The sequence below is a fragment of the Pistacia vera genome, unplaced genomic scaffold, assembly GCF_008641045.1.
Source record: "Pistacia vera cultivar Batoury unplaced genomic scaffold, PisVer_v2 Contig35, whole genome shotgun sequence".
NCBI classification, from domain to species: Eukaryota; Viridiplantae; Streptophyta; class Magnoliopsida; order Sapindales; family Anacardiaceae; genus Pistacia; species Pistacia vera.
The window spans coordinates 459534-474018 of record NW_022196168.1 but is presented as its reverse complement, the minus strand read 5'-3'; the positions used below and the strand labels follow the sequence as shown (position 1 = coordinate 474018).

Here is a 14485-nt window from a genome sequence, read left to right as displayed (position 1 = left end):
GAAATGGGTGATGAGATGAGACAGGAAAAAGTGGGTTCCAGTTTATCCGTCACTATCAGTCACGAGCAGGGTGCGCTCGACTTCGGCGGGACAAGGACCGTCTATGCTCACAAATGCCGCTTCACTTGATTATTAATTAATATTTAATAAATTGTCTTAAAAATATAATTCAAGAGAAACAAGATACTGTTTTTGAATAATAAAGTTGTACACACATATATCTAATAATTTTGTATTAATGCCTTTATCATGTTGTAGAATTTCCCTTGATTATAACACAAATTTTATATGTTTGATTTAGTGTCTCATTGACAATGAAAATCACTATAAAAGCCAACTTGTAAGAAATCAAAAGAAAATAAAGGAAAATCCTTTATCCCAACAGAATATCTTATTCTTTGATATATACATATATATATTTTCTAAGCCATCAGTAAGGAAAAAAACAAGTATAATATAAAAGATGGACCACAAAATGAAAATGAAATCGGTGATGTGGAAGTAGAAGTGGGGGATTCTTGCAAGAAATAGTCATTACTTTGTTTGCAACTTACAACCATAGAATTAGAATCCATGACCATCTACTTTCTTCTCTAACTTTCCCACCAAACCATTGCCCCCACATTCCCTAAAAGTTACACTAAAAAGGAAAATTCCTAACAAAGAAGTGGGTGCAGATACATAAAGACCTCTAAATCATGTAAATTATTAAGAGAAAAACAAGTGTTAAAAAAATTTACTAGTTAAATATGGGGCAATCCACCATCATCAATATTTACATTGTGCAATGGAAAAACATCCAAAGGGATAGATGGGTGTTGCAGAGCAACTAAATTAATTCACCAAAAACCAAGTGTACAAGAATTGAACACCCTTTGGTACCAAAAAAGAGCAACAATCATTTAAAATTGGTGATGCTAAAGCTGATGTATGATTGATTATATGATACAATGCACATGAATCTCAGCTTTCAATCCATGCCTACATTACATCATGAAGATACAACAGAACGTGCAGAATTGCGTCCGAGACCAAGTCCCAGGCCAACTGGGATGCTATCGGATTTTGATTTACTATGGTTACCATGGCTGCAATGAGAGGAATGGACATGTCCATGTCCATGTCCATGTCCGTGACCATGTCCATGCCCATGATGTGTGTTGGCATTCTTAGAATTCACGTTAACAGCAACATGGCCATTGCCATTTGCATGATGCATATGGCCATCCCCATTTTGCAAGTTTGAATTTCTTGACATCTGCATCATTCCAATCCCTTCAGAATCACCAATATCTTCTATCACCTCCACATCTTCGTTGTATCCATTGATTACGAAATCTGAACAGTTCTTTCTACACCCATGATCATATGGGTTTCTAAACCTACCACCAGGACCTCTAAGGTAGCTGTAGCGCAATGCATTTGCCATTTCATTTGTTGTTATATTGCGGGATATCTGTCACAAGAAATCAAAGACTTCAGAACAACTTGCTTATATTGCAAAAATAAATTGTTTATATCACATGGAAGAGAAAACAAATATTGAAATCATTCAGCGCTTAAAATTAATGCATTGTATAATATGATTAAGGGAAATTAATTTGCATCCCCCTCAAAATTTTGGTTTATAATATTACAGAAACATGTTCCTCGAGCCCATCAGGAGAGACAAACATTCTTTACAATATTTATGTACCCAGTGCACCTGTACAAGCTGGTTGAGACACAATACTTATAAAAGATTTAGTAGCCACAGTACAAAAAAGAATTCATTGCTTCTCAGGGTATTTTCGAATTTTGTATCATACTACTAATACTATTAAATAAAAGTAGATATTTATTTTGATTAAAAGAAAAGAGAGAGAGAGAGAGAATCAGATCTCAATAAAAGAACTAATACACAAAAAGTGATCAAGTTGTGCATACAATGCTGGTACTACCTAAAGGATGTACAAGGTCTAAACAACACCCAAACAAAAATTTCAGGAATAAAATAAAACTCAAAACAATCTATATCTAAACATTATATACTATATCTAAAATAAAATAATCCAAAATCCACAAAATCAAGTTTTTAGAGATGGAGGCAAGTCAAGCCCCACAAAGAATTGGCATCCTATAAGCCAGATTCTTATAAAACTTCTCAAAATAAATTTTAGCAACATGATCATAGACATTCTCAAATGAATAAAAACTACCAAACCAGGAATTTACAACCAAATTGAAGATTAAAGAGGCCGCAATCAACAACAGAAATTTAAATGCAAGACAAACACCAACATAAACAACTATCATAGTCATGATGCAGCAACAAACACGCTTTGGGATTATAAAATAACTAATCATTACAGTCAAATAGGCACACCCCAAAATGGACATCGACCTGACAGTTTTAAAATCCAGCAGCTAAACCAAGTATTGATTACACAAGTGAAGCTAGTCTGACGAAATTGTCACACCACAGCACATTACATTGCAAGTGAAAATACAGACATGCAGCTTAAACAATAACAGGCATACCTGAGAAGCTTGTACAACTGTTAAAACAGCCACACCAAAGAAGAGGAAAAAATCCATAACCAGAAATGATATAGCTCCAACATGATGAGTACTAGCATGGTTTATCCACGCTCCAAATGATGAGGGAGCCACTGGATCAGTCAAAATTCCTGCCTCCAGCAAAACAAAGTTTCTAAGAATATTAAGCCCAAAAAAATAAAATCCAACAATATCTTCAAAAATTAGCTTGAACCAAAAAAGTATGCATACTTGTGACGGTAACTGCACCAGTTACCAACATTGCTGAAACTTCTAAAACAAGAAAAAGAAAGAAATCCCACTTGTTTTTCTGCAGTACAGGTAAATAAACAATCAAGTGAGCTAAACAAATTAACAAAAAGACAACTGTGCAATCATAATGAGAAAACAAGACACAAAATTATATCATTATTACATATTACCATTCCTGTATGCATGGAATCAAATAGAGAAATAATAAACCAATGGAACTAAACTTACAGAGGCAGTACATAAAACTTCCTGAGTTGAATGAAAATTAAATTGTGTAGTAATGTAATTAGACTTGATGTGGCTCATCAAAAAACTCACTGTATAGCAGCAAAAAAAAGCAAACCATTCCAGGAGGGAGTACAAGGTCAAGCCAAAATGGCATTTGTTAGGACTTTTGCACATCACCTGCAGAAGACCTAGGACAACCCTAATAGAACATTTTTAACAAGGATTACCATTTCTCAAGATTACATGGACTTCAAGGATGGTAGCAATACAACAAAGCTCCAGAACTCAACTGAACTCAACTGAACTTGGTCAGTATTCTTTGGCGGTGGAAAGGCAAAACCAAAGGGTGATTCCCAAAATAGCTCAGGCCTGTTGGAAGAACCAGTTATAGAGTTGGTAATTGTCTCTTTGGTGGTAGACATGGAAATGGTCTAAGTGTTGCTAGAGGATGTAAAATATCTGGTAAGCCAAGAGCACCATTGCTGGCACAGGAAAGACAACCTTGGAGGATTTGGACAACTAGGGGAAGTACTGACCAAGAGAAAAATTTTCAAACAGTTTACTTGTATGAAGTATTATTATTGTTCTTCAGTAGTTACAATACAAAAATTTGCAGTGAGAAATCAATAATCTATTTTGCTTAAAAATAAAATAAAGAAATAGTACACAACTTCCCAGTAAGTTGAATGTACTTACCAAACTAAATTTAGCCAACCAACCATGATATCATCCTCAATCACAACATATTTTACAAATTACAACCAGCCAAGTGATAAGGAAAAAGGTTAAACATTTTCCAGCATTTACTTCTATGAAGTCTAATATTATAGCTCTTTGTTAGTTGAACACAAAGATTTTACGCTGAACAATAAATAATGTATTGTTAACTTATCTTAAAACAATAATAATAATAATTTGAGAAATAGTACACTACTCCCCAATAAGTCAAATGTCATAAATCAACATAACAAACTAACTGTAAGCATCCAGCCATGATATCATCCAAAACCATACAACACATTTTGCAAACAGCAAACTGATAGAGAAAAACATTAAACTTTGTCTAATCAGGATAAATATTACCACTGACACGGCATGCAACATCAAATGAATTCCACTCTTCATTAAAGATCTTGTTGCCATCATTTTTCATCATTAATTAAATTTTGATGTAACATATGACACAAAATGTGAACTTTATTAACTCATAAATGTCAGACCTTGCCAATGCAATTGGATACCCAAGGACAATGGTGGTCAAATTGTTCAACACAGCGATCACAAGTGGAACAGTGCTTTGCACGAAGAGGTCTTACAATCTGATGACAATACAAAAAAAAAAAAATACAAGGAAATAGTGAGAAAAGCAAACGTTAAATTCTATCACATATTAGCAGAAAACTTGACTGAAATAAGCAACCTTGCATGTGGCACAGAGCTGAGACCAATTTCCAGCCAGCAAAGCAGGATTATTTATCTCAATCTTCAACAAAGGTTCCTGGCAAAAGATAAAGTACAATCATATTCATAACATAATTAGGAATTATAAAAACCATGTTTAAAATGTTCATATGCTAAAAGAAATTGCATCTGATAGAATCATATCAAATTTAGGGCCAAAGACAAAAACAATAAAACAAACGAAACCATGAAAGAGAAATAATACATGAAACAATCTTAATGAAAAATAATAAAACTCACATCATCTTTCATTTGTGGATCATGCACATTAATCCTGATGTAACCTGGATCCTTTCTGCAAAAGGTGAGAGGTAAAACAATAAAATTAGATAAGAAACAATTCAAGAGATATTTTTAAATTCTGAATCATACTTGAGTGAGATTTAAGCAGCCTAATTATCCTGGGGCACAAAACAATCAAACTCAATAAATGACCTTAAGCACAAACTATGCCAATCAAATTCATAAAAAAAAATAATAATAAAAAATTGCTGCAATCCTCCAACTTCATAAACCCCAACCCACCCTAACCGGAAAAACAAAAACAGATAGATAAAATGTTAGCAAGAAATAAGATAACACCACAATGTTGAAAACCAAACATTACAATAAGGAAGCTGAGGCTGTTTGGTGGAAACTAGAACCCATAAGTTGTGCAACTCGGACCTGAGTTTCTCCTGCTATTGGAAAGAGTTCATAATCTTCCTTCTTTGTGGGAATTGGATATAAACTAATTTGAAGGGACTTCTTTTCGTCATTCAGAAGGATTGGATAGCTGTGCCATAATTTTAAGAGTTTAGCAGTCCTGCTTGGTGGAGTTTGTATACAGAAGTTAAATCCATGTTCTTTTTTCTTCTATTCTGAAGACTTCTGGTTTACTCCTTTGTATATCAATGTTATTTCATTAAAAAATTGGTCTTTTCTAATACGAACAACTAGATGTGATGCATAACCATATACAAGCTCAAATGTGATGTTGTTTTATGACACAAATATAAGAGCTGGTTACACAAAAAGGAAGACAATGTTCTCATATCTCTCAAGAGTCAGGGATTGGACAGAACTTTCCAAAAGAGTTTACAACCAAATTTCATGTTCTGACCAGTTACAATCATTATTATTAGATTATTTGAAGATACCAATCTTTTAAAAAACCTAAAAGTCATGTGAACATCTAAGGATATTTAATCCTTATTTATTAAATTAACAGTAAAAATTTCCAAATGAAAAGCAGCTCCAAGAACAATAAGAAACTCATAAAAAGGATAACCTGACATGAACATGGGTAATTTATCTTCATACTGAAATAAATGAACTCAACATAAAAACCAGGCCATGGATCTGCCCAGTATCTTGCCAATTTCTATAGCCTAAAAATATTAAATTAAGAATCTAGAATCTATATTTTAGTAGCAATTTAAGAAAATAATTTATTTTGGGAATTCAAATATTTTATTACTTGTTTTAGTTGGATTTTATTTTCCTAAAGTTGATTTCTTTTTCAGGAGGATTTAATTAGTAATCTGAAGTAGATTTCTATTTCATATTTTGTTTAGGTCTTGACCACTGTATAGGTAGGCGTTATGCTGTTTCCGCAACTATCAAGCTCCTGGAATACTTGATCATTGATAGAACAATGTTAAAGAGATCCCAAATGCATAGGGTAAAACAATTCATACTTTTTACAACATTCAATAAAAACAATGTGAGGGCCAATCAAGTTTCACCAGTCAAGGCATTAATAAACTCTCAAACAGAAAAGATAAGGTCAACAAACGAAAAAAGGAAAACAGTAAACACAATCAACTCAACCTATTCATACTAGAGCTTCAAAGTTTAAAATCTAGATAGTGTTTAGAGCATACCTACTACACCTATAGAACAAAACTAATCCGCCACTTGCTAGGAAAACACCCAACCATGCAAGAAGGCCAAAGCCAGCAGTTAACTTCGGCAAATCTGATGCTGCAGACAACATTCAAAAATGAAAAGACTATCCTTAAAAGGGCACAGAATGACTGGTTAAAGAAAGCTCAGGGCAGATACCCATGATGACAGAATGCATGTAAGTCACAAGTAGCAGCAAAATCAAACACCAAAGTACAGGTGCAAGTCCTAGTTTTGAAAGCTTCCCAAGGGTACTGTTCCCATCAAATCGCTTATCAAGCAACTTTCTAGCATTCCCCTGCAAAATAAAAAATTACAAGAAAATATACTTATTAACCCAGGCAACAAGCAGCTAAGGGGAATATATATATATATATATATAAATTCGGAAACATCATCCCAACTCAATATGATGCTTAACTGGAGTTCTAAATAAGTGTTTCTAATTAACATCAAGTCATTTTTTATGTTTCATCATGTAATAAGAAGTTTGTTTTGCTGCATATCATTCTTCTGTAGTTTATGGTGGTCAGGATTATTTTGGTAATTTACATAAATGTATGTATACGTTCTGAATCTGCTAGATTCCAACGTGGACGTCCAAGTCTTCGTAAGACTAGGAGAACAAATCAATATAATGCTTTAAATTATAATCCTAAAAAAATTTCAGAAGCTTAAAGGCTCTTTTCAGTATAGTGTGAAGCAAATCAAACCCAAAGTATGATGCCAAGGGACACTACAAACAATGCAAGGAATTCTAGATGTGATGCCTAGAATATGTGATTTCCTCTTATCTTCTATCTTCTCTTTTCTTTAAATTCTAACTGAAACAAGCCATAGCAAAATAAATTACATTGTAGAATATAAAAAACATTTACACAAATTTTTCTTATTATAAAAGCAAATGTTGACAAATGAACAAATCATATTCTACATCCAATGAGGATATAAAAAGGTGCAAATATGAACAAGAACAAAAAGCATCAGAGAACAGCAAGCTTCATCAATTGCAAGATGCATGATCACTAACATGCAGCCACTGTACCAAAGAAAAAAGATTTCCAGCACTCTTTCTACATATATCAACTACCAAGCGTAGTTGCTGCCTGTAGATTAGGGCAACTAAAAAATACAAGCCTGAACAATGTTGTATTATACTTTTCTTCAACTTTAATGCCATGTCTAAATTAGAATAATAATTTCCTTTCCAACTGTCTTGAAAAGAAGTTTATCCATTTGGCAATAAGCATTCATCAGTCAATGCTGATAATATAAATGCTCCTAACTCCAAAAGGTAGGATATTTGTGAGAAAACAAGGAACAATTTGTCAAAGTAACATTACTAACCAATGTAAAGTGTTATGGAGCACCTACAAGGAAAAAAGCAACTTGTCTGTGATTCTTATCAGAAGCAAGCTGCGCAGGCGTAAGGCCAGTATTATCAGTAACAATCAGGTCTTCCCTTTTTCCAGCCTGTACTAACACAGTGCATGCCTCCAAATTACCCCTAATAGCAGCCCAATGAAGTGGAGTGCAACCTGAAATTTTCCAAATACAGAACATTTCAGATAACACATATTAATTATATATGCCAAAAGATTTTCCGAAATATAAGGGATGATTTCACAAACCACCCCAAGGTTTGCTCAAATTGTAGACAAATTGAAAGGCTTAAATTTTCTATCACTAACCACCCTCTTGTAGCTTCATTTCCATAAGACTTATTTTTTTCATAAACTACCGCTGCAAAGATAGTTTGTGATAAGAAAATTCCAATTTTTTCCATATCGTCTGGAATTTGAGCAAATCTCAGGGTAATTCATGAATTGACCTGGTTGGTGAAATTGACCCTTTATATAATTGACCAATGAAATTCACAGCAACACAAACGCTTACCTTCTTTATCCTGGCGTCCTCTGTATGCATCCAAAAACAAAAGTAGACGTATACAATCAGCAAAACCCTTGTAAGCAGCCCTAAATTTTTCCAAGTCAAAAATAAATATCATCATTTTACCAATTAAAGGAAACAATCAGAAGAATTCATTGTTTGATGGTTAGTATAACAAAAGTAAGGACAAAACATAAGTTAAGACTGACATAAAAAGAATGCGTATTCAACTCTAGCATGTTGTAAGCAAGGAAAAAAATATGAAACCCAAATATGGAGGAAGGGCTCAGACAATAAACTTGGTGCCGCTTCTCAAAACGTTTTCAACAATGCAAACAAAGCTGACATAAAGGTTTGGGGGAAGTTCTCATATACCAGTGTAAAGGACTTCTTCCATCATTATCAGGAGCATCAGGATCAGCGTTCCATTTTGAAACTATGTGATACAGGAAAGCTGTTTGACCATATTGGGCTGCAACATGTGTAGTCTGCAACCAAGTCCAGTTAACAATCAATATGCATCCATCATTTTGTTTTTTCCTTTCTGATAAGACACTAGCAAACCATCTTGACATGTTACAGGCTCGGAAAAAGAAAATGTATGGTAACAAGACTAAACAATGAATTATGACACTAATCACATGTGCCTAGGAAACTTAGTTTAACATGAGAAAATTGAAAATGTACAGTAGTCAGTCTCTGAAGCTTCAATTCATGTTTTAAATGTCAGTCCATGACACTTAACATTGCTTTGCACTATGCATAAGAATCTGCAGCTTAACAAAGGAAGAATGGTTCACCATCACATGAATACCAAAGTAAGAAAATAGCAGGAAGCAAAAACATCTTCATAATTTGAATAAGAATTAAAAAAATAAGAAGAAAAGATATGAGCAAGCACTAAGACGGGTTCAATTTCAACCCAGTCTATCGAGTTCTGCGCAAACCCATACCAATCAGGCTGGATTTCTTATTCCAAAGGTATAGATCAGGACTACTGTGGTCTCAAAGATCACCCCCAGATCCAGGGTGAAGGTGGGAGATATAATTTAGCAGCTACACCAGGCCCTAACCATATATTTTTACACAAGCACCCTGGTGATAGTTTTAGTTACTTTTAACCATATTCACATGGGCTAGGGTTTTTTATTCTCACCTGCCCTCTGCCTGCAGCCCATCTCCATCTCCATCTCCATCTCCATCTCCATCTTTTTTTATTCTTTTTCCTGTTAGGAAAATAGATATGTAAATTGATAATTTTGACAAGGGTATCACTATTTTCTTTACTTGCTGTGATCTCACATATCTGCCGATCTCCTCTATGTGTTAGTTTATTTTGGATACCCTGCCCATCTTCTTTAACTCCTTTGTTATCTCTCTACCTTTTGACTTATTTTTCCATCTCCCAGGTTAAAGCTTTGCAAAAGCCTCTCACCGTTGCAACACCAGAAATCCTCTTAAGTTGCTTTAAGCAATCAGACATGCAGCATATACTTCAGTAACATGCAGTAGAGCTAACAAGTAAATTTTGGAACCAATGCCAGCTTAAAGAAATCAAAGCTCTGAATATCTATCCTTATATCTACTTGAAACTACTCAGGTTGCAGCCTAAAGATATTCAAAAGAGAAATTTATAGTAGGGGCACTATGAAGGTTAAAAAATGCATCAACACACCAGCTCCCACTCTTGGTGTGAAGTTTGGTGACTGAAAACACTCAGAAACCAACAATTAGATAAAAAACACATTAGAGACACCAACTGGAAGTGTAGCCAAAACACAAAATTGGCTTATGAGATAGGTTCCTGAAATAAGAAGTATACAATAGTAAATTGTGAAGGTAGGAAAAATCAACTTGTGACCGATGCTGGGCTGGCAATAGGGTTTGAGTTTTGCAAACCTGGTACAATTTAACTTTGTTCCAAGCAGTTATAACCCAAATTAAGTCACCCTATACTAAATGAAAATCATAACATAAGAATGTGTTCCTCACTTTCCACTAAACAGACCACCACTTGCAGAATATCTCCATACTCTGGCTTCATTACTCACGCAGAAAACCATAACTTAACCTGGCCAACAACTTCTACGGCCAGATATTTTACCATTCTGGTAATATGAGAGAGAGAGAGAGAGAGAGAGAGAGGAACTCAAGGTCAAGATGCAAATTGTTTTCTTATCAATACTATATCCCACAACATGAAGATAAGGATTTTGGTCAACAATCCATGAATCTAATACAATGCAGTGATCTTTGGGTTGAATATGATACTGTCTTCACAAAATTCAAGAAATTTTTCATGCCATAGAAATTAATCAATTTTTTCCATTGAAATCATCAAGCAAGTTTGCTTAAACATAATCCACTGAATGGCAAGTCTGTGTCTGCTTCTGCTATCCAACATAATAAACACCTTCCTCATGTGGTCATTCAACACACAACATACAAGCATGCTGAAACCCACTCTGAACATACTTAGTTTAACTTAAGGAAACAGATGTAGAATGTGACCCTGTTTACTTTTTCAATGCAGACAAGATTTCAGTTTGACATTGCCATGACTTCAGAGCCTTCTGAACACCTTTCTTATGAGGTCATACCACCACAACATAATTATGAATTAGATATCCCTCACATGCAAAGAAAGCAAATATAAGTAGTAAGGTAGTCAAACCCAAGGAAAAATGTGCCCCTGCTACTGAAATACAATATTCAGTTCATAGAAACGCATGCATCTCCATTTGAGGATACAAGTGGAGAAGAGATTTGGTCCATGTGGGATAAAGTAAATTTCTGGGCCTCTCTTTGGGCATCTATTACTTCAGAATTCAAAGATGTTTCTTTTTCTTTATTCACCTAGCTAGGGAAGTTTTTGTGCATCTCCATAAAGTCATAACTAGACATATGAACTGATGTGAACACCAACAAAACTGCATATGACCCATTTATGTGATGTACATATACATGAAAAAAAATAAATAAATAAATAAAGAGGCTAACCTGATAGCCATAAATATCAGCCGCATTAACCCGTGCACCCTCTTGAAGTAGAAGCTCGGCAACTTGGATTGCACCTCGAACTGCACTCCAATGCAATGCAGTCTGCCCGGTATGATCTGCAGCATTTATATCTCCACCATGCTGCCATATAAGAAACCCAAAACAATTAATTAAATAAAATGAAACCATAAATCAATAATTCATCAATGAATTCCAAACTTAATTAAAAATTAATCCCACCTCAATGATATACTGAGCAGCGGCCGTCCGATTATTAAGCGCGGCCCACTGTAGCGCATAGTAGCCCAATCCATCGGGCTCGGAGACGGAGCAACCCTCGGACTCAACCAACCTCTGAAGCTTTTCCAAATCTCCATAGGCGGCGGCCGTGTAGACATCGTTCCGAAGACTTTCCTCGTCGACCACCACGTCGTTGGATTGGTGATTCTGCGATTGGGATGATTGGTCGACCTCTTCGACGACCTCGATCTCCGACGACATATTGAAAGAAGAAACGAAAATAAAAGAAAATAAAAGAGAATGAAGGTAATTACTTGTAATGTTAATGAGAAAGTAATGACACTAAAACCAGATCGTAAAGATTTGACTGAATTCAATAAGATTGGAAAATGTTAAGGGTTGACTTGGTTGATTTGAGGAAATTGTTGAAAACGTAAGAGATTAGGGTTTTTGGAGGAAGGAGAAAGGGGATGAGTTGACTGGGAGGTCGATGGATAAAGATGGGGAAAGAGAGAGAAGAAGACCAAACATTAACAATCCAACTTGCCTATGAATATCCGAAGTCGTTTCCTCAAATCAAAGACTGTTTGTTTGTAAAGATATGTTTTATATTTCTCAGTTTTCTGTTTGTAGTTTTCAAGGCTATAATAATACTATCTAAAGCCATAGGATCACCCGTTCATTTTACAGGAAATAATCGGACGGCTTTGGATGGCATGTAACGTTATTCCCGATTCCTCTTTAGAAATTAATAATTTATGAGTTATGACTTGAATGCAAATGAAAAATCTAGTGTAGAGTGTGATGAAAATTTCGTTTTTTTTTTTTCAATTCGCTTGAATCGTTTTGTGGGGGATGCTTGATAAGGTCAAAGCCCAATCAAGTTGTTGAGGACTATCTTATGCTAAGTTATAAACAAGTTGGAAAGATTAAGAAATACAGACAATTAAGAAAGGATCAACCAAATGATAATAGTTCTAGTCATTTGATAGAGACTTTTTGGCGTATTATTCAATAAATCATGAGTTCGATTCCTCATCGGTTATTAATAGCGATAACCATTTTTCAGAATCTCAGAGATTAGTTGAAGTATGTATAAACTGGTCCGAACATACTCGATCATTATTAAAAAAAAAAAAAAAAAAAAGATAACAGCACTAGTCTCTAAATGGTTAGCATAGGAAATTAAAAAACACTATAATAGCAATAAATTAAAAGGAACAACTTGTTGAATTTATGCTAACCATATAATGATAAATGACATCTTAAAAAAAATAAAAGAAACCTAAACAAGTTCTAACTTGTAAATCAAAATCTAGGTTTAAGGAAAAGGAAATGGAAGATAACGGAGAGCGTGGTAACTCCTCAACGGAAGATAAAAGTAATTTCTAGGGAGCGGGTAAATCACCTTGGGGAAGCACTCGTCATCCACTTGAGTAAGACTGTTAGACGAATCAAGCGGCTCGTGAACTGGCTCAGTTACGATTCGCCAAGGGCTCGGCTCGATTCGTGAATGGGTTGCAATCCGAGTTCGATCATTGCTTAGCTCGGCTCGACGGCTTGCGAGCCGAATCTGGCTCGAGTTAGAGAGGGTCACACCGAGGGTTTTTCAAACTATTGAGGGTTAAATGCAATTTGCAATTATTAAGCATAATAGTTTAAAAAATGACAAATTCCCCCATTGTAAAACTTGGTAAAACACGATCATTTACCCCCATTTGAAACAAAATCCCTAAATTGAAACAGCGAGCCCACCCAAAATTGACAAATCCTGATCAACTTGCACGTCGTCGCTCGTAGTTGTCGTGGTCCACTGTTATTGCCGACGGCATCACCTGTTATAGCTATTCTCTTCCTCGCCGTCGTTTCACCATTTCCGTCGACCTCCAAGTTCTCTTCATTGCTGTATACTTCTCTTCCTGCCATCAACTTGCCCATTGTTCCGCTGTCTTTCTCGCTATCACGGTAAATAAGTAAGGTATTATTTTGACTCATTTTTCTTCTTTGTTTTTCCCAATATGCATTGAAATGTCAAATGTGTAATGTGTTTGTGATGTGGATTATGCTGTTACATTTGTTGGGCATTCAGGTGTGTTGACTGTTGAGGATTATAGAAATGTGTCTGTGATGTTGCGTTTGTTTGGCATTCGAGTGTGTTGAGGATTATTGAACTGTGTAATGTGTTTGTGTTCTGAAGTGTGGATTATGTTGTTGAGGATTATTGTCTATTGAAATGTGTTTGTGTTGTGGACTGTGTTGTTGATGATTGTTGCATTTTATATGACACTCTTCATCCAAGCACCATTTTGTCCATGCAAATTTCACAATAACAGCTGAACGACTAGAGTGGATAAACCAAATGCACTTGGGGCAATTTCACAATATTGCATTTGGTTTTATTTCTCACGGTTGGCACTAGGCAGTTTAGTTTGGTTCCAATTATTTCATCTTAAAGGATTACTTGACTAGCTTGTCAATACTTGAACATATAGTTCTGAATTTTTCAGGAGGCACTCCACATATTTCCAATTTATTGCTGAATTAATTCCATATTTGTAGTGGCCATATCTTGTGTGTTTTTTTGGATTGTTTTATTACTGGATTTGTTTGATTTCATCAGGGGTGTTCCATCAAATATCAATAAGAAAAGCTAAACCCTTTGTTTTTATTTTGTATTATAAGTTTGGAAATGGACGGGAGTACCTCAAGTAGCTCTATAGAGCAAGATACAATTACAATTACATCAGGCAATAAACATACCTTGAATGAGACCACTATAAATACAGAACACAATGTTAGTAGCCTAGATAATGGTGGGCAGAATGACAATCCAATTCAAAGGAAAAAGAGAGCTAAAACATCAGTGGTTTGGACAGAGTTTAAGGAGGTGGTTCTCCCGAGGGTACAAAAAAGGCAGAATGTATCCATTGCAAAGCCAAGCTGTCTATTAATGCCACCAGAAGCACCACCCAGTTTAATAGACATTTAA

At 35.2% G+C, this 14485-nt stretch overlaps 1 protein-coding gene across 1 annotated transcript; it reads right to left on the bottom strand.

The window, feature by feature from the left end:
* Positions 1 to 721: 721 nt before the first annotated feature.
* On the bottom strand, positions 722 to 11757 carry LOC116139309 (protein S-acyltransferase 24). The gene is made up of 13 exons (XM_031424986.1): positions 11497 to 11757; positions 11257 to 11397; positions 8632 to 8744; positions 8263 to 8342; positions 7741 to 7904; positions 6526 to 6664; positions 6345 to 6444; positions 4720 to 4774; positions 4439 to 4516; positions 4239 to 4337; positions 2770 to 2848; positions 2521 to 2669; positions 722 to 1456 (listed from the first exon to the last, which is right to left on the bottom strand). Exons 1-13 carry the CDS (start codon positions 11755 to 11757, stop codon positions 992 to 994), a joined length of 1923 nt encoding a protein of 640 aa, XP_031280846.1. The 3' UTR covers positions 722 to 991.
* Between the last annotated feature and the right edge of the window lie 2728 nt (positions 11758 to 14485).